Below are 19,709 nucleotides of genomic sequence, written 5' to 3' on the forward strand. Positions count from 1 at the left end.
GTTGTGGTGTGAGTGAGAGGTCTCGGGTTCGATTCCAATCTGAGACATTTCTTTTTAGAAGAACCTTTGAGGTAGTTTTTTAATTTTTAAAAATTATTATTATTACTATTATTATTATTATTGTTAATATTAATTTTATTATTGTTGTTATTGATAATATAATTAATATTTGCTTGTATTATCATTATTGTTAGTATTATTAATATGCATAATGAAACTTAGGGTTGTTATTATGATTATCATTATAAATTAATGTTATTATTACAAGGATTATAACTATTATTATTATCATTAATATTAGTATTAGTATTTGGTATAAGTATTATTTATATTTGTATAATTATTATTAATTTTATCATTTAAAGTATCGTTATTAATATGATTATTAAGATTGTTGTTGTTGTTAGTATTATAATTATTATTATTAATAATATCATATTTATATTTACAAGTATTAGAAATGTTAATAACATTAGTATTTTGTAAGTATTATTGAGATTATTATAAACTGTACCCTTTAAATATTATTATTATTATTATTATTATTATTATTATTATTATTATTATTATTATTATTATTATTACTATTATTATTATTATTATGAATATTATTATTAGTACTATTATGAAAATAATAAAACTTATTAGTATTTTCGTTAATATTAGTATTAGTATCATTTTAAAATTATTAGTATCATTAATATTGACGTAAGTATTATTATTAATATTATCATGAGCATCGTTATTAGATAATTATTAAAATTATTATCATAAACATCTTTAATAGTAAAATTAGTATTTTTACAGTTATTATTATTAATATCATTATATTTATCACTAGAAGAATTTATAACATTATTATTTTTATTAGTAATATTAAGTATTATCAATATTATCACTTTACCATTATAAATATCATTTTAGTATTAGTACAATTTTTAGTTTTAACAAAGAAATGATATATATATATATATATATATATATATATATATATATATATATATATATATATATATATTAATGCATTAAACATAACAAAATTAATATTTTCACATACAAAAGAAATACATGAAACATATATATATTTTTAATATAAAAATAATATAACTAATAAATTTATATATATATATATATATATATATATATATATATATATATATATATATATATATATATATATATATATATATATATAATGTTCAATTACAATTATGTATATTAATAAATATACAAATGATATAGGTTCGTGAATCCGAGGCCAACCCTGCATTGTTCAGTTGTTCAATATAGTTATATGTATTTTTACTACAAAATACGTTAGGTGAGTTTCATTTACTCCCTTTTTAAATGCTTTTGCAATATATATTTTTGGGACTGAGAATACATGTGCTATTTTTATAACTGTTTTACGAAATAAACACAAGTAATTGAAACTACATTATATGGTTGAATGGATCGAAGCCGAATATGCCCCTTTTAGCTTGGTAGCCTAAGAATTTGGGAACAGACCCCCAAATTGACGCGAATCCTAAAGATAGATCTATCGGGCCCAACAAGCCCCATTTTGGAATTTGGAATGCTTTAGTACTTCGAAATTATCATGTCCGATGGGTGTCCCAGAATGATGGGGATATTCTATATGCATCTTGTTAATGTCGGTTACCAGGTGTTCAATCCATATGAATGATTTTTATGCATATTGCATGTTATTGAAAAATGGAAATATGAAATCTTGTGGTCTATTAAAATTATGGAAATGGTTGATTATGATAAACTAATGAACTCACCAACCTTTTGGTTGACACTTGAAAGCATGTTTATTCTCAGGTATGAAAGAAATCTTCCACTATGCATTTGCTCATATTAGAGATATTACTTGGAGTCATTCATGACATATTTCAAAAGACGTTGCATTCGAGTCGTCGAGTTCATCAAGATTATTATTAAGTCAATTATAGTTAGATATATTATGAAATGGTATGCATGCCGTCAACATTCGATGTGAAGAAAGTTTGTCTTTTAAAAACGAATGCAATGTTTGTAAAATGTATCATATAGAGGTCAAATACCTCGCGATGTAATCATATGTTATTGTATTCATTCTTATGGATTAGGACGGGTCGCTTCAGTTTAGGTCTTCATTAGGTTTCTATCTGCTTTACTATCAGTATGTTAACTGTAATGCTGTATAATGTTTGATTTGTTATGATCTCATTAGTATGATGGAATGGGTGTTAGTTTTCATCTAAGGTTTTGCCAACTTAAACCGACGGATTCCTTCCGTTTGTGATCAGTGTTCAAACAACATGGCACGTTGTTATTCAGTTACCTAAACTGATAACGAGGTTTAGGATTAGAGCTTAACTCACTAATAAACCTAGTACTCTACTGAGGATAACCTACGAGGTATTGTTACACTTCAGTTATACGACCAAGTGACATACTTCTCACTGCTCAAAGGTTTCATCTAAGGTTTTGCCAACTTAAACCGACGGATTCCTTCCATTTGTGATCAGTGTTCAAACAACATGGCACGTTGTAATTCAGTTACCTAAACTGATAACGAGGTTTAGGATTAGAGCTTAACTCACTAATAAACCTAGTACTCTACTGAGGATAACCTACGAGGTATTGTTACACTTCAGTTATACGACCAAGTGACATACTTCTCACTGCTCAAAGAGAACTCTGAGAGTTCAGAGTTAAGTAGGTCTGTGTAATTGGCTCATCCAACCAGATCTACATCATTCCAAGCATAGTCTTAACATAAGCATAATTACCTTTCCCTAACCCAACTTTGATATCTTGGTCAACATTTCCCTGATCTGCATACTCCGGATATCCTTCCACTTTATTTACTTTTCTGCATTTAGGACCTTTAGCTAAAATCAACTACTATCTTTTATCTAGGTAATTTAACTAAAAGACAGTTATCCACTTAATCCTCAATTTGTTAATCAGCATAAAAAACGACACTAGGTTAACTTACACCTTCTACACCTTAGAAAGTAAAAGTAAATTTAGGCCCCGCAAAATATAAATTAAACGAAAATCTCTGCATGCTATACCGAATCTGACGCCCTGCGACCTAACGACACCGCACGAATAAAACCGTCCGTTTTGGCTATATCAATGAGATTAAGTAAATAAACTTTTCCAAAAATTATAAAATAAGTTATTTAAATGCGAGTTAATCGTCTTAGCCGGTTTTGCTCGTTTTTTCCCCGTTTTTCATCCCTTTTTAGTGATTCTTGAAACATAGCCTTCGTAATGACATAATCTATCAAATGAAGCAAATAAATGCTTATTTAGATGATAAAGTCAATTACTTTATCATAAATGGGGCTAATATCGGGGGTAAAATGTGACTATTTAGCCGATATCAAATATCCCACACTTAGACTTTGCTTGTCCTTAAGCGAATTTTTTTTTTATTTTGAGTTCAAGGGTGCTTCTGAGGTTTCGGTTCTATTATTCAAGTGGCTTGTTATTTATTATAAGATCAAGATCAGACAAATCGTCTTCTAAAAAGGGTAGAAACTATCTCTGCAAGCATGATGGGAGGTTACATGACTTTGGCTTCCTTACACGGGTCACTTAAATCACTCAAGTGTTTGGGGTTCCCTATAGATCTATGAAATAAATTCGCTCATAGCCAGTCATGTTGCAAGTATTGTCAAAGGCTTGATCAAGAATCAAATCTCCACCGGTTAGATAAGGACGGCACTGATCTTCTCCCTAATCATTCTTTCAAGAGGATGAACGGGTTTAAAGGTTGGTTTGCGGAGAAAAGTGAAGGTTTTGATATGGTTGAAAAAATGATTTTCGAATTATTGAAATTTAGAGAGATTCGATAGATTTTGGTTTAATGAGGATATACTTTTTCTAGGAAAGATGACACTCTATTTTTGTTGAAGAGTTTCTTTAGAGGGTGTTGATTTTTAGCGTAGACTTTGCTTCTTTTCTGCAATCCTCCTGGGTCACAATCTTCATTTTCTTGAGGGATCTATGCTTTTATCCGAAGACTTTTTTCTTCTTTATTTTTGAGACTTTGCTAAATTTTTATTATCATTATTATTATTTTTATTATTATTATTATTATTATTATTATTATTATTATTATTATTATTATTATTATTATTATTATTATTATTATTATTATTTGCATATCTCATCTTCATAACTTTGTCTATTACTTCTTGTGCCCAGAAAGAAAGGTATTTCACCAGAAATAGGTCTTTTTATGACCTATCAAAAACAGTCTGGAATTTCGAAATTTCTCGACAAGTGTTTGAAGTAAACTTTGGTCAATTTACCTCTTTGAATTTCTAGATTTTGAAAATGAGAATGAAAAGAGCGTGGAAAGGGTAACGTACTTGATAGTGAATTTGAGGGTGAGTATTTTCTGATTCATCAACTCTTTGGTGTGAGTTTGTCGGTTTAAATGCGTGGAGTGGAAACGAAAACGGATGGTTTTTGTCTTCTCTAGTCAGAATAATTTCGGAAGGAGTATCGCACCTACACCACGTATGGTGCTTACTAATCATTGGCCTCGAAATGTATGTCAAGGTCAAGTTCTAACACTAAATGCTAACATCGGCACTCTCAACGTAAAAGATAGTGAAGCATTAAAAATGAATGCTTATTGGACCATTTTTGGGGTGCCTCACAACAATTATATTGGGTTGATAATGCCTAGTCATGTAATGCTCTTTTAGAAAATCGGTTCAACCTTAAGAAGATTTATGGCCTCATTTGTCTTAATTTTAGAACAAACACGCTTGATTTTTGAAAGTACTTTTTCAGAAAGTATCATTTAGCCAAAATATTTGAAAAATTTACGTTGAGGACAAAGAATCTAAATAGTAGGTATACTCGAAAAGCTTAGTAAAATTTTAAGTTAAGAACATTTTCCGAACATCCCGTGCTATTTATGGTGTACTACACCGCTATCCCACACTTAGAGGAACATTGTCCCTAATGTTCATTCTTATATTTTAGGGACCTAAAATCCCACACTTAGAGTTTGAACATGTCAAAAAATGTATCTAAGCTCAATATTGGGTTGGAATCCCACAATTAGTGATAAGTTTAGGATAGGGTATAGTTTAAGCATATAACGAAGCAAAATAAATAAACGAAGAGAAATAAACGAATTACTCCCCTTGGGTGCGGCTGTGAGCTGAGGATCTGAAGGTAGACTGAGTCGGAACCATCTTCTGCTGGATTCAAATTGGTCTTCTTGAAGTGTACTCGGTCTCATTAGGGCGTTCTTATCCTCCATACACCATCCACCAATAACTTGCAATGAAATAATCAACGAGTTTCCTTTTCGTTTCATCATTATTCAAATAGTCTCTACCACAGGCATCAATAACTGTCTGTTACTTGTAACAATGGAAAAGATCAAAGCTAGACAGGTGATTAAGCTTTAGGCCATAGACTCACTGATTTACGTTTTGATGAAAAAGTTATTTGGAAACTTGGGGGTTTTAAAATTAGGTTTTTGAAAATTCAACAAATCAGTGTATGACTAAAAAGCTTAATCCCACACTTAAAGTGTTGGCTGCCTTTAATTTTAAGACTTTTGAAATAATGTAGCAAATAGTGCATTTAAGCTCAAGACAAGCTGGAGAAGTGAATTCGTCCTAAGAAACGTTGAAAATTTTATTTTAAGTTTCACTTTCTCATTTATTCAGTTAACCTAATTATCCTAATCTAACTACTACTAAAGCTATAGAAAAATAAACACACAGGTTGCCTCCCGAGAAGCGCTTGTTTTTGTTCGAGTCACGAGCCTGACTCTAGCCTTATTTCTCAGGATATCTAGGCGGCTCCCTTGCATCCATCAGTGGACACAATAGGTAATATTGGAACATACCAGTGGGATTAAAGCGGACATATAATAAGGTATGCCCAATGAGAGAAGAAGGTGGTTTGAAGCAAATGCTTTGTTTATCTTGAGGTATAACAAAGCTATCAACTTCTTCTACCTCCTTGATTTGTGCGGGTTGGTCTAACAGGCCCTCATCACTCCATGATGTGTATCCCATTATGTATTTGAGTGATGGTTTATAGGGTAACCCTGACGCAAAACCCGTCTTTCTTCTTTGTGACTTCAGGTTGGTCATAATGTTATACTCTAGAGGTGGGACAATGTCCATTGATGTCTCCAATACGGTGGCAACATTAACAACTACTTCGGTGCTAGAATCCTCCATCTCTTTCTTCTTATCCGGGCTTTCCATTTCTATTTCCTCATCCACCTCCTCGTCACTCTGGTCGGGAGATTCAAGTATAATTGGTTCAGAGAGTTCTTCTAGAACGAAATCCTCTCCAGTCATTAAAAGATCAAAATAAGGTGGGAGTAAAGATTGGGTTGGTGTGGAGTGGTTATTCTTTTTGTCTTCTACTTCTATCTTCTTCTCGTCATTCTCGGAATAGAAGGTGACTTTCTTAGTGGAGATGGTATTTACTTCGGCATTCTCATCAGAAGGACATACAGACTCGTCGATCATGAAAGTGACCTCTTCTCCAAGGGCTCTCAAGGTGATAGTCCGTGAATAAACGTCAACGATCGCTTTGGCTGTATTCATGAAAGGCCTTCCTAAGATGATATGGGTTTTCACGTCTTCTTTAAAATCCATAACCACAAAGTCAGTCAGAAAAATAAATTTATCGATCTTAACCATGATGTTCTCAGCTATTCCCTTAGGTTATCTAGTGGATTGGTTAACTAGCTGGATGCTCATTTTGGTAGGGTTAAGGTTTCCAATTTCGAGTTTCTGGAACAGTGAGTAGGGCATGAGATTGATGCCGACACCAAGGTCAGCGAGAGAATAGATAGTACCAGATTGGTAGATAGAACAAAGAAGAGTAAATCGAATGGTATCCCCTAGATTTTCAAGAAGAGTATTTAAGATGGCTGAACAATCCGCGTTCAGTGGGACATTGGGTACTTCAGGTACCTTATCCTTGGTTGATAGGAGTTTCCTAAAATACTTCTTAGTATGAGGAGTTTTAGACACAGTGTCCAAAAATTTACCGTCAAGCTTGAAAGATTTCATTTTGTTATGTCTTTGCTTGAGACGGCCCGAGAATGGAATGGGTGCTTTCCCAGTAGATTTAGGTGATGACTCAATGACTACTACCAAACGGGTATTAGTTAGTTTCTTCTCCTTAGAAGAAACTGAAGGTTGGCTATGTGCCACATTTGAGTCATTTTTAGGGCAACATGGAGAATCGAGATGTTGATTTAGCTGGCTTATTTGATTTTCAAGACTACTCAAGTGATTAGTAATGACTAAGTCAGCTGCGTCTTGTCTTGCTGTGATCATGTGGATGATTCACAATAGGACATCTTCTGGACTTGTCTCTGGTGGGGTAGTAGGTTTGGTAGGTTAGTTGTACGGATGAGCAAGGATCTTATCAGAGTAGACAATAGAGTCCTCACATTCAGCCTCGTATACCTTGACCGGATGTGGGTCAGTACAATTCTGGCATAATTGCACTTGAGACACATGTTGTGGGAGTTTCTTTAGCTCACCGACTTCTTTGGTGAGGTTTTCTATTTGGTCCGAGAGAAATTTGATGGTTTTATTTTTGATAGGATCGAAGGCGGAAAGCGGTGTTGCTGATGAAATGTGCTCTTCCGTGTTCCAATCGTGATGGTGCATAGTCATCTCCTCGATCAATATCCAGGCCTCGTCACCAGTGAATTTCATGAAGTTACCTTGTGAAATAGCATCAAGAGTAGACTTGTTGTTCTGATTAAGACCTTTGTAGAAGGTCAAAATTTGATCAGAGCTCTCAAAATGGTGGTTCGGGCATCTTCGAAGCAAATGTTTGAATCTTTCTCATACAGTGTAGAGTGATTCATCGTAGGCTTATTGAAAGTTTACAATATCATTCCTAAGTCTGATTTGTTTTGATGGGGGAAAGTACTTGAATAAGAATGTTGTTGCCATTTCCTCCCATGAGGTGATAGAGTTGGTTCTAACCCCTCGAACCAGGTGTTTGCATGAAGATTTAACGAATAAGGGAACAGATATAGACTAACTACATCTTTTTCAACCCCATTTTACTTATATGAGTTCGATAAGGAGAGGAATTTATCTAAGTGAGAGTTGGGATCGTCAATTGGTAAGCCCTGAAATTGGCAGAGTTTGTGAATGAGTTGCACGATGCTATTATTTAGCACAAAAGACGCTCTGTTAACCTCTGGATAGAGTATCGGTACACCTCATCCTTCTAACGAGGGTTTGGTGATGTCAGCAAGAGTGATGCATGCGACCATTGTCGAACTATCGGCAGGTAACTGCGTATCTCATCGGATGAGTACAATGTATGATATCGGATAGAAGAAAGGATGTGTCGGAATAATTCATAGCGGTCTAAGTAGGTTAAACCATCCTAAAGGTTCACTAATAAGGAAGTCCATTTTCAACTTTTTATTTAATCTAAATTAAGCTAATACTATCTAACTTAACTACGTAAACTAGTAACTTCTGACAAAGCTAGCCTCAGTCAAAAGGGTCTCTTAAAAATTAACTAATCTAAAAAGGCTCCAAATCGTACTACCGCTCCCCGACAGCGGCGCCAAAATTAGCTACTCCTATGATATGTCCGAATCGGACGGTTTATTTAAGCGGTGTCGTTAGGTCGCAAAACGTCAATTCAGGATATCAACGGAAGAAGTTGATTGTTTAATTTATATATGCTGGGCCTAAATCTATTATTCCTTCCTATGGGTTAGCAAGGGTAAATATGACCTAGGGTCGTTACTTGAGCGGTCGAATTTGAAACGGAGCTTATTCAGATAATTTAGTAATTGAGATTGGGTTCTTACATAATTTAGTATCCAAGACTAGTGGCCAGGTACACCTTGTGTGGAGAGACATGATCCTTTTGGTCCCAATAAATTGGCAACTGTTTGGAAAATCCAACAACCAAGTCCAACCGGTTTATTCTGGACACCACTTTTATCCGAAATATTAAATTATGTAAAGGCAATAGTTGGGTTGATTTGATATATAATTGTATTTAAAAGATTAAAGCAATATAATTAAAATAAGCTAGCTAGCACGCAACAGCTAAGGACGGAGAAGACGTAGTTCACCATGATTTAAGATAACGTAGTGTCAGGATGATTGCGAGGCACTTATTGGATAGATATACCCTGGTGTAAACACTAGATTCCCTATTAATTGATTTCTCAATTAGCATGTCACGAGGAACTAGGCTATCGTGATTCTGATCGGATGGACTATGCTCAACTCCCGGCGCTTTATCCAGTTTAAGGATATAAGCGGCCCATCTTGGATGCAATGCATACATTGGGCACATGAATAAAGTAGCATAGCCATATAGATATAATATCCAACATTTTTTAACACCTTAGTGTATCACCCAAGTGAGTGGTTATGATTGTGTTTCGAATTCCTTTCTGTCAATGGTATGGTAAAATCTAAGGGTTTGTAGACAAATTAGAAACTCTGATAGTTCTCAGTCATCCTTAAAGATTTATAAGCTTAGTTTGTATTGCAGTGCATAAATTCCCATTTATGATCTAAACCAGCCCTTACTTAAATCTACCTAATAAATCCCTTAGTTATCCACCATGTACTATACTTATAGTGGTTCCATAGCTTCTAACCTTGACCATGCTCAAGTGGTCCTATAGTACATCAACATTGTACTCTACTGTTGCTACAGTATTTCCTCGAGTCTTATACTCTTGACCAATGTACTTTATAGTATTTCCGATGGGTTCATACCTTGACCAATGTATAAACACAGATAATTAATCACCTTATAATTGTCAACTTTATAAAAGGTTTTAATCACGTTTATTGGTGAAGGGACGATAATAACGAGGTTTAATATCATAGACAGAAAGCGAGTACGAAACGATAATCATCCCTAACTAACAATAATAGATCATGGCAAACAATCAAGCAATTACTCATACATCATGTCAACAAGCATTTCTAATATTAAAGAATCACAAACATCGAACAAGAATATTATAATAAATTAATAAAAGAAAGGATAGATATTACCGAATAATGTCGGCAAAATAACGCCTGTATTTCTTCATAATATCCATAGCGTTACAATGTGTAAGACCCGAATAATTATTGTACAATAGTTTAAATAGGGTACATAAAGTGTGGGGTGCAGTGTGTAATTAAACTGGGTCAGAATCAGTTCAGAACACTCGTGCGCGCCGCGCACACTTAAGGGTGCGCGTGGCGCACTGCACCTGGGCCATTTTTCTGCTTTGAAATTAAAAGTTAAATGAAGGGTATTCTCGTCTTTTCACATGGGGATGATTTAGGGCATTAGATGGTCAGTGGGGTGGTGGTTGAAACACAATTAACTTTATCACCAACCACATCATCTCTTCCAAATCAAGTTCTAGAGTGAGAAACACTTTGAGAGAGAGAAAGCTCAAATCAAAGAGGAAGAAGTTGATTTCGGGCCAAAGAGCGTGTGTTAAAGTTGTTCATCTATCCACTAGCTACGTTTTGAGTGTGGTGGTAAGCTCTAATCTTAATTTCCTTATTTTAATTGGTTTAAGGGTTAGGGTTTGGGTTAGTGATGAACATAAAACCCATATTTGGTGATTTTGGGTGTTCTTGGGTAAGATTGAGTCATGAGGACTCAAAGATGACTAACCTAGGGTTTTAAAATGTTAATTTGTGTAAATGGGTCTTAAATGTTAGTAAATCACTAGCACACTTAGTGGTTAAAGTGAATGGGTATATTTGGGTATGATAGTGACTGAAATGAGTGTGTTAACCTTGAAATGGGTCAAATGAGTCTTTGATGACCTAAGTGGGTTAATGGGTGCGAAAATGAGATAACCTTGTGTTAAAAGGTGTATTAAGACCATAATTGAATTGTTGATAAGGGTTTGGCATAATCCCGACCTAGTGGTAGAGTTAATGGTACAAATGGGTCACGTTTGCACTATGGGTCAAATGGCAACTTGAATGTATGATTGATATACGTGCATAATGTAATAGGTACGTTATTTTGAAGTTGCGAGCTTGGTTTATCAATTCACCAAAGGCGTAAGGTGAGTGGAATAATTATGCGTGTACGTATATAATGTATTTATTTGTGTAGCGTGAATGTGTGATAGTCGCGGTGTTTAAGACACCACATTCTACGAAACGAGTGGGATAGTCGCGGTGTTCAAGACACCACTCATTGGTTTGATTGACATGTGGGATAGTCGCGGTGTTTAAGACACCACATTGTCATGGGAGTGGATTAGTCGCGGTGTTCAAGACACCACTCATTGGTTTGATTGACATGTGGGTTAGTCGCGGTGTTCAAGACACCACATTGTCATGGGGGTGAGTTAGTCGCGGTATTTAAGACATCACCCGGGGGATTAGTGATTACGTGGTGTTTAAGTGCACTAATGGATGTTATGAACTCCGATGGTCTCTCGCGAGTACCGTTCCCTTGTACGATTGGTTAACCATGGTTGTGTGAATTTTGTATTAGCATATTTAATTGTGAACTATATGCTATCGGTGTTGCTAACTTATTGTGAATTGCGGATATTAGTTTATGCATAATGTTTGCATGGTTGTCGAATTGCTAGCTTGTATGCGGTATTGTGTAAGTGATTGCAAGTAAGTAGGTTATATATGTATATGCATAATTATTGCATTCACTAAGCGTTTGCTTACCCTCTCGTTGTTTACCTTTTTATAGGCTCCGGCGTGGACAAGGGTAAGGGCGTTTGTTTGGACTAGTGATCCCGATTTGTGTTGATAGGAGACGCTTTTTGGGACGTTTAGCTTTTGAAGTTTGACCGAGATTTGGGTAGTTTAACCCCCAAACATCATGCTCTAGTGTCGTTTGGAATTTAAACTAATTTGGTCGAAACTTGTATTTTGTATGAAACTCGTGATTTGGGCACATGTGGGCCCGGTTTCGTAAAACTTGTTTTATTATTGAAACGTGTTAGTTTTACATATTAGACGGTGTTGTGAAAAGCGTTTCGTCTAAAAATGTCGGGAAGTGGGAGATCTTTAACGGAAAATTGGACAATTTGAACAGCAGGCTGCCATCCCTTGTGCGCGCCGCGCACACAAGGGGCTGCGCGCCGAGCACCCTACTGACAAAAAAAAAATTTATTTACGCGAAATCGGTTGGATATTGGGTTGGGTTGTTACACAATGCTTAATAGCTTCTACTACTAACTACATACTAATCTCCTATTGATCACTAGAGAGCGACAATAGAGAGATAATTACATTTCCTAATTTCTGTACTTTTCTCTCTCTAAAATCTAAAGAGAGAAAGTAGAGAGAGAACTAATATCCTACTGATCACTAGAGAGCGACAATAAAGAGATATTTAGAGAGAGAAGTGAGAAAGGTGTGTGTTGAAATGGTGGGATGAAACCCCCATTTATAGGAAATGTTTGGTGGCAAAGTTGTAAATAAGTTGCTGAAAAACCCCTGGCAGGCCGTTTGGCAAGCCGTTTTTCAAGGCCGTTTGCCATGGCAAGCTGTTTTTGATGCCCGTTTACTGGCATGCCGTTTTCCCTTATGGCAGGCCGTTTGGCAAGCTGTTTGCTGGATCGTAACTTGTCTTTCACCGTTTTCGCTCTAGAATCTTCCTTTTAGCTCCATTTCTGACGATTCTTGCGCCCACGCGTTCGTAATTAAACATCCTACAACATGAGATTAAGTAAATAAACTTTTCCAAAAATTATAAAATAAGTTATTTAAACGTGAGTTAATCGTCTTAGCCGGTTTTGCTCGTTTTTCCCTGTTTTTCATTCGTTTTTAATGATTCTTGAAACATAGCCTTCGTAATGACATAATCTACCAAATGAAGCAAATAAATGCTTATTTAGATGATAAAGTCAATTACTTTATCATAAATGGGGCTAATATCGGAGGTAAAAACGTGACTAATTAGACGATATCATCAACTAACGTCAAGTAACGACAAGCAACGTCAAGTTACGTCAATTAACGTCAAGTAACGTCAAGTCACGACAACTAACGTCAAGTAGCGTCAAGTTATATCAACTTACGTCAACTAACGTCATGTAACGTCAACTAACGTCCACTAACGTCAAGTAACGTCAAGTAACGAGAAGTAATGTCAAGTAACGTCAACTAACGTCAATTAACGTCCACTAACGTAATCTAACATCAAGTAACGTCCACTAACGTCCACTAACGTCAACTAACGTCAACTAACGTCAAGTAACGTCAAGTAACGTCAACTAACGTCCACTAACGTCAAGTTACGTCAACTAACGTTAAGTAACGTCAGCTAACGTCAAGTAACGTCAAGTAATGTCAAGTAACGTCATGTAACATAAAGTAACGTCAAGTAACGTCACGTAACGTCAAGTAACGTCAAGTAACGTCAAGTAACGTCAAGTAACATCAAGTAACGTCAAGTAACGACAACTAACGTCAAGTAACGTCAACTAACGTCCACTAACGTCCTCTTACGTCAACTAACATCAAGTAAAGTCAACTAACGGCAACTAATGTCAACTAACGTTCGCTAACGTCAACTAACGTCAAGTAACGTCAAGTAACGTCAAGTAATGTCAAGTAACGTCAACTACCGTCAAGTAACGTAAGTAACGTAAGTAACGTCAACTAAAGTCAAGTAATATCAACTAACGTTAACTAACGTCAAGTAACGTCCACTAACGTCAAGTAACGTCAACTAAAGTCAAGTAACGTCAACTAACGTCAAGTAACGTCAAGTAACCTCAAGTAACGTCAACTGTCTGTGGGTACCAACACCAACTTTAGCCAAACATGTAATGTTGACGTTGGACTGGTGGGACAAATATTTGTTTTGTTGTACCCGTGCTTAATCACTTGTAAATATTATATTTTAAGAGTAGAATTTTAAGTAACATTTAGTTAAAGAATGAGTATGAGTTTGCAATAGTTAGAACTCAGACGGAAACAATTTTATATACGACTTATTATATTTTAATTATTATTAATTATTAATAAATATAAATATGTTTTGTGGTACTATATACTCTGACCATTATATTATACTATATACTAATTAGTGTAAATGGGTACCAATCATATCTCGCCACCTCGCCAAAAAAACACTCTTATACTGTAGCAATTTTTTTTTTTTGAACCACCTAATTTGTGACTGCTTCGTTTTTAATAATAACAATCTGAATTTTTTATAATAAAATCCTTGTAACCACATAATTATACTAATTAGATAGTAATATTTTTTAAAGTGACTGATGCTATTTTGATTAAAAAAGAATAGAATAAGTTGGACCCAGTTCAAAATAAAATATAAATATAAACTAATACATAGTTGGAGTTTTAGACAAAAAAAAAAAAAGAAAAAAAAAAGGATAAGGGTGGCGGTGTCGAAAGAGTGCGACGATTAAGATTTGTAAGGTGGCTGGCGATTTGCTGGTTGTAAGCGGTGGTTGGGTATGCAATTTAAAATAATGGTAAAAAAGTTATGCAAATTCGATTGCACTACAAATTTCATAGTCATTTTTTGAAATGACATTGTAATTATATGAAATCGTAAACAAAAATTTTTTTGCACCACCGCTGCGAAGCGCGGTCCATTTTACAAGTTTTAATTAATTAATGCAAATATAGTGAAAAGATCCGGAGCGAATTTTCGAAATGACCGAACTCAGAGAACCAAAGCAAAAACAAAAGTTCGCTTGATGAACAATGAACATGAATTCAATTCATCAATCCAAGGCGTTTTAGACGATGTTTCCAACATGAAAGTGCTTAAAAGGTTAAATCATATTCTCGACTTCTCGTCAATCATCATTGCAACCTGAAATATTATACTATAGATTATGAACTCAAATGCACACAGATTGAGCTCAATTTGTATCCTGAACTTTAATTTATACACATGCTGACAAAAATTACTTATGAAAGATATTCAGTTTGTACAACTAATTTTTTATAATTAAATTTTTTTTCAGCATGTATATAAATTAAAGTTCAATCTCCACATAGTTTGAGTTCATGTACATAGACTGAACTTTAATCTATATATAGGTTGAAAAAAATTATTTATAAAAAAAGAAGAAAAACTCTATTTGTATATATAGACTGAATTTGGGTCTGTGAAATTAATATGTGCATATGATAAGTGCATGTGCATTCAATATACGAGTTCTCGAGTTCTCTAAAATCTCCCCTACCAGTAATTTTCTTTGAATTCTCACATACATACAGATATAAATGTAAAATAGAGATGTAAATGTAACATACTCTTTACAAATTATAAGGTTTGTGGGGGCCATGAACCCATAGCCCATGACGCGCTATTTGATTATCATTTAATTACTCCCTCCGTCCCACCAGAAGTGTTTACTTTGACTTTTTTCAGTCTTCTTTATTCAACTTTGACTTTAGATATTTTTATTGGTGTTATATAATATTTGATAAAAGTTATATTAATGAAAATACAATTAGAACTCAATTCATTCATATAATTTTTATTAAATATTATATAACAAGAACATAAATATTTATAGTCGAAGTTGACAAATAAAGACTGTCAAAAGTCAAAGTGGACACTTCTGGTGGGACGGAGGTAGTACTTAATTTTAATTACCGATTACTTAATTAAATTTTATTTAAACTAAAAAATAGATAAAATTGCCCAAATCGTCCTTGTGTTTATAGTTTTTTGCCCAAACAGTACTTGTGTTAACAAAACTGCATAAATCATCCTTAAATACCAAATAACGTCCCAAATTAGTCTCTACCTTAACTTTTGTTAAACTCTCCGTTAGTAAAAAATACACGATTGGTCCCTGAAATTTCTTAAAAGATTGCAACAAAGATCCTCTTCATCATCTTCAAGATGAGGCTTTAGTGAAAGTTTAAAAAAACACATCTGTAGACGATCGATTCTCTTTAACATCCTTTAACATCCTTCAACTAACAAGGCGAATCTTGTGGACAAAAACCCGCAATGATACTTTGTAATAATGAAACTATGTAAGTAAATAGACATAATACTTGAATTAAATTTTACACACAAGGAGTACGTACATGTTTTAAGAGAATTTGACACAAGGGGTTGTTGTAATATTATTATTAGAAAATAAATCAAGCGAAAACGTGGAGGACTTTATTACCAAATAAAAGGAAAGCAATAAAAGGGTGGTGGATACCTTTCCGCGATACCATGGAAGTTTATCTTCATGACCATGGTGATGCAGGTAAGTAACAAAATCTAATCGGTGGCGGAACTTGAACTCGGATACAGATGGGGCGGGACTAAAAATTTAATAAATTGTTCATTGTCAGTAGGAGTAAACACTAAAAAAACCTTATTTTTAGCAAAATTTACAATTTTTTAATGTAAATTTTTTTTCCCGTTAAATCTAGGTGGGGCAGATACCCCCTCAGGATTACACTATATTCCGCCACTGAATCTAACCACATCACATTTATCTGGAATCAAACCAAAATCATCCCGAATCCAGTATTATTATTTTTTTATTACCTTTACCTGATCTGAAAGAAGCACGTGATAATGTTTTTAACTTTTAACAAAAACAACAACAAAATCGTAACACAAGACCAGGAGATATGAAAATTACCAAATATGAAATCCCATAGAGTTTTAGCATTTGAATTGGACCAGCAACAAAGTTCAAACCAACGAGCAACGCAAACGACGTTGTCCAACAAATTGTTGAAGTCATAAAGTCTTTTCTCTCAACCGGTACAAACAGATCAGTACTTGGATCAAAGTGTGAACCAGTCTTTCCGGGAGATCTATTCCACTATATATATAGAAACGGAAAACAATGCATGAAATGTAATCACAAAAGAAAAAAGAAAACATAAAGTATTCATTTGAAGTATGCAAGAATGAATGGTTACAAAAGATGAAAACTTACGAGGTTGGTGGCCTGACTCCTTTAGGGGAGGTTAGGAGTTCGACCCCCATTGGCTACATATTAAAAACACAATTTCATCCCTGCCATGAAATATCCACCCATGAAACCTTTCCCATATCGTTTGGGGGGTAAAGGGGAGGGGGGTTTTACTTGGTCGTGCCCTTGTATCGGTTTCAAGGTTTCCTCTCGGGCAGCGATGGGAGCGGGGTTTATCGCTGCATCGGCATAGTCAAAACGGGAGATGATCGCAACGGGTGGTTAAAGTCCCCCTCGGGTGATCTCAATTGCTGTTAAAAAAAAACGAGGTAAAAGGGGATAAGCAAGCATTGGAAAAGGGAGGGTGAAGCGAAGTGTTCGTGTTATCCAATCCAAACTCTTGAATGTTTTCTCAGATAACTATATATACGGCAACAAATCAGAATTGGTTTGACTTTTTCAGGAACAGAAGTAAAAAATTAGAGCTAATAGTGAGTGACACATACCGGGTGCCATGACTCATCGTTTTCAACATGTCCATAATTTTGATGATGCGTTCTATGGCTAATTCTCCTTTCATATATATATATATATATATATATATATATATATATATATATATATATATATATATATATATATATATATATATATATATATATATATATATATATATATATAGTGGTAGGATCAAGAGGGAAGTAACCATTCGGGGGGAAGCGGGAGGAAGCAAAAACTTTTTTTTTTCATTTTTTGAAAAAACTTTGTTCACGAACATTATAGATGAGATGAAAATATGAATATTTAGTAGAGACACTTTGTGATAAATGTTTTTATTTTGGCGGGAAAACGCTCGAAGAAGTAATATATAACAATTATCGTGTTTTTCGAGCGTATTTTGATGTTTTAGCTATTGGGGTTTAGATATTAGGGGTTAGATATTAGGGTTTAGAAATTTAGGGTTAAGGGTTTAGATTTAGGGTTTAGATTTAGGATTTAGATCGAGTTTTTAACACGAACGGTTTAGAGTTTAGGGTTTAGGGTTTGGTGTTTTGGGTTTATGGAATAAACCCAAAACACCAAACCCTAAACCCTAAACTCTAAATCAGGCTACATTTTACTTCACAAAACATGGGAAAAAAACGATCATATTCTTCACGAACAATATTATCTTGAATGTTATTTTTGTCGATCGTTTTTCCGCCTAAATAATAACATTCATCACGAAGTGTCTCTTCTAAATGTTCATATTTTCGTGTGATCTTGATGCCGGAAAAAAAAAATTCAAAAAAAACAAATAAAATTTTTTTTTTTGCTTCCCCCCGATTGGTTACTTCCTCATTGATCCTGCCCCTATATATATATATATATATATATATATATATATATATATATATATATATATATAAACTCTGATTTTGCAATTTAAAATATAACATCTTTGGCAATTTAAAACTCTACAGATTTGTTTTTTTAAGCTTTCACTAAAGTTTCATCTTGAAGATGATGAAGAGGATCTTTGTTGCAATCTTTTAAGAAACTTTAGGACCAATCGTGTATTTTTGACTAATGGAGAGTTTAACAAATGTTAAGGCATGAACTAATTTGAGATGTTATTTGACATTTAAGGATGATTTATGTAGTTTTGTTAATATAGGGACTATTTGAGAAAAAACTATAAACACAAGGACGATTTGGGTAATTTTGTAAAAAAATAAGTAAGGAGTTAGTTAACGTACGGATAAAAGGTGGTTAAGCAACGAAAAACAACCCATGCGCCATTTTTAACAACCACTCCAAATCGAAATCCTACAAAAATCAACAAATTAATCAAATCAGATTCAATGATTCAAATCACCCAAATTCAATCTCTTATCTCTTAATCAACAACAAAATAAAACCTAATTTCTTCAATTCCATAAAAAAATGTCGAATCATCTTCGAGCCGTAACCCTAACGCACGTGCGTTACGAAAAAGGCGATCAGTTAGGTCATTTTTTAGCGTGGATTTCATTAATCCCAGTTTTCATAACATTTGGTGGATTCATTTCACATTTCATATTTCGCCGTGAATTACAAGGCATGTTTTTCGCATTAGGGTTATTAATTTCACATTTAATTAGCGAATTAATCAAATTATCCGTTAAAGAAGCCCGACCCGAAACATGTATCCTTTTAGAAAGCTGTGATTCACATGGTTGGCCATCAAGTCATTCACAATACATGTTTTTCTTTGCTATTTATTTTACTTTATTAACTTATAAAAAATATGGGATTATTTTAAGAAGACAAATGTGGGTTGCATTTGTTGTTATTTGGCCATTAGCAATACTTACAATGTATTCTAGGGTTTATTTAGGGTACCATACTATTGGTCAAGTGTTTGCTGGTGCTAGTCTTGGGTTCACTTTTGGTGGGGTGTGGTTTTGGGTTGTTAATGGTAAGATTAAAGGGTCGGTTTTTCGGGCGATTGAGGAAAGTTCGGTTGGGCGGTTGTTTTATATTAAAGATACTTCGCATATACCGAATCTGTTGGAATTTGATTATGAGAATGCGAGAGCTGCACGAAGGCATCCATCGTATAAGCGATCGGAGTGATGCAAGAATAAATTTTAGGTATGCTTGTCTTTTGTTGTTTGTAAAACAATGTAGGTACGTTTGCAATTTGAAATGCTTCAGTTATCATGATAATTGCACCTTTTCTTTTAGCTAAAATGACCTTTGACCTATATATCCAAATCACTCAAAATGTGAATTACTCTTGTTTTGGATTAGCACTTTTAGTGGCGGAACTTGAACC

The 19,709-nt window shown here is 34.3% G+C and overlaps 1 protein-coding gene across 1 annotated transcript; it reads left to right on the forward strand.

Annotated features, from left to right (window-relative positions):
• Nucleotides 1-18,835: 18,835 nt before the first annotated feature.
• Nucleotides 18,836-19,507, forward strand: LOC139876289 (lipid phosphate phosphatase gamma-like). The gene has a single exon (XM_071863593.1). The coding sequence runs from the start codon at nucleotides 18,836-18,838 to the stop codon at nucleotides 19,505-19,507; it is 672 nt and encodes a 223-aa protein (XP_071719694.1).
• The last annotated feature ends 202 nt before the right edge of the window (nucleotides 19,508-19,709 follow it).

Source organism: Rutidosis leptorrhynchoides, chromosome 11, assembly GCF_046630445.1.
Source record: "Rutidosis leptorrhynchoides isolate AG116_Rl617_1_P2 chromosome 11, CSIRO_AGI_Rlap_v1, whole genome shotgun sequence".
Classification (NCBI taxonomy): Eukaryota; Viridiplantae; Streptophyta; class Magnoliopsida; order Asterales; family Asteraceae; genus Rutidosis; species Rutidosis leptorrhynchoides.

Coding starts and splice junctions, on each gene's coding strand:
- LOC139876289 (XM_071863593.1), top strand. CDS start 18,836: ATGTCGAATCATCTTCGAGCCGTAACCCTAACGCACGTGCGTTACGAA.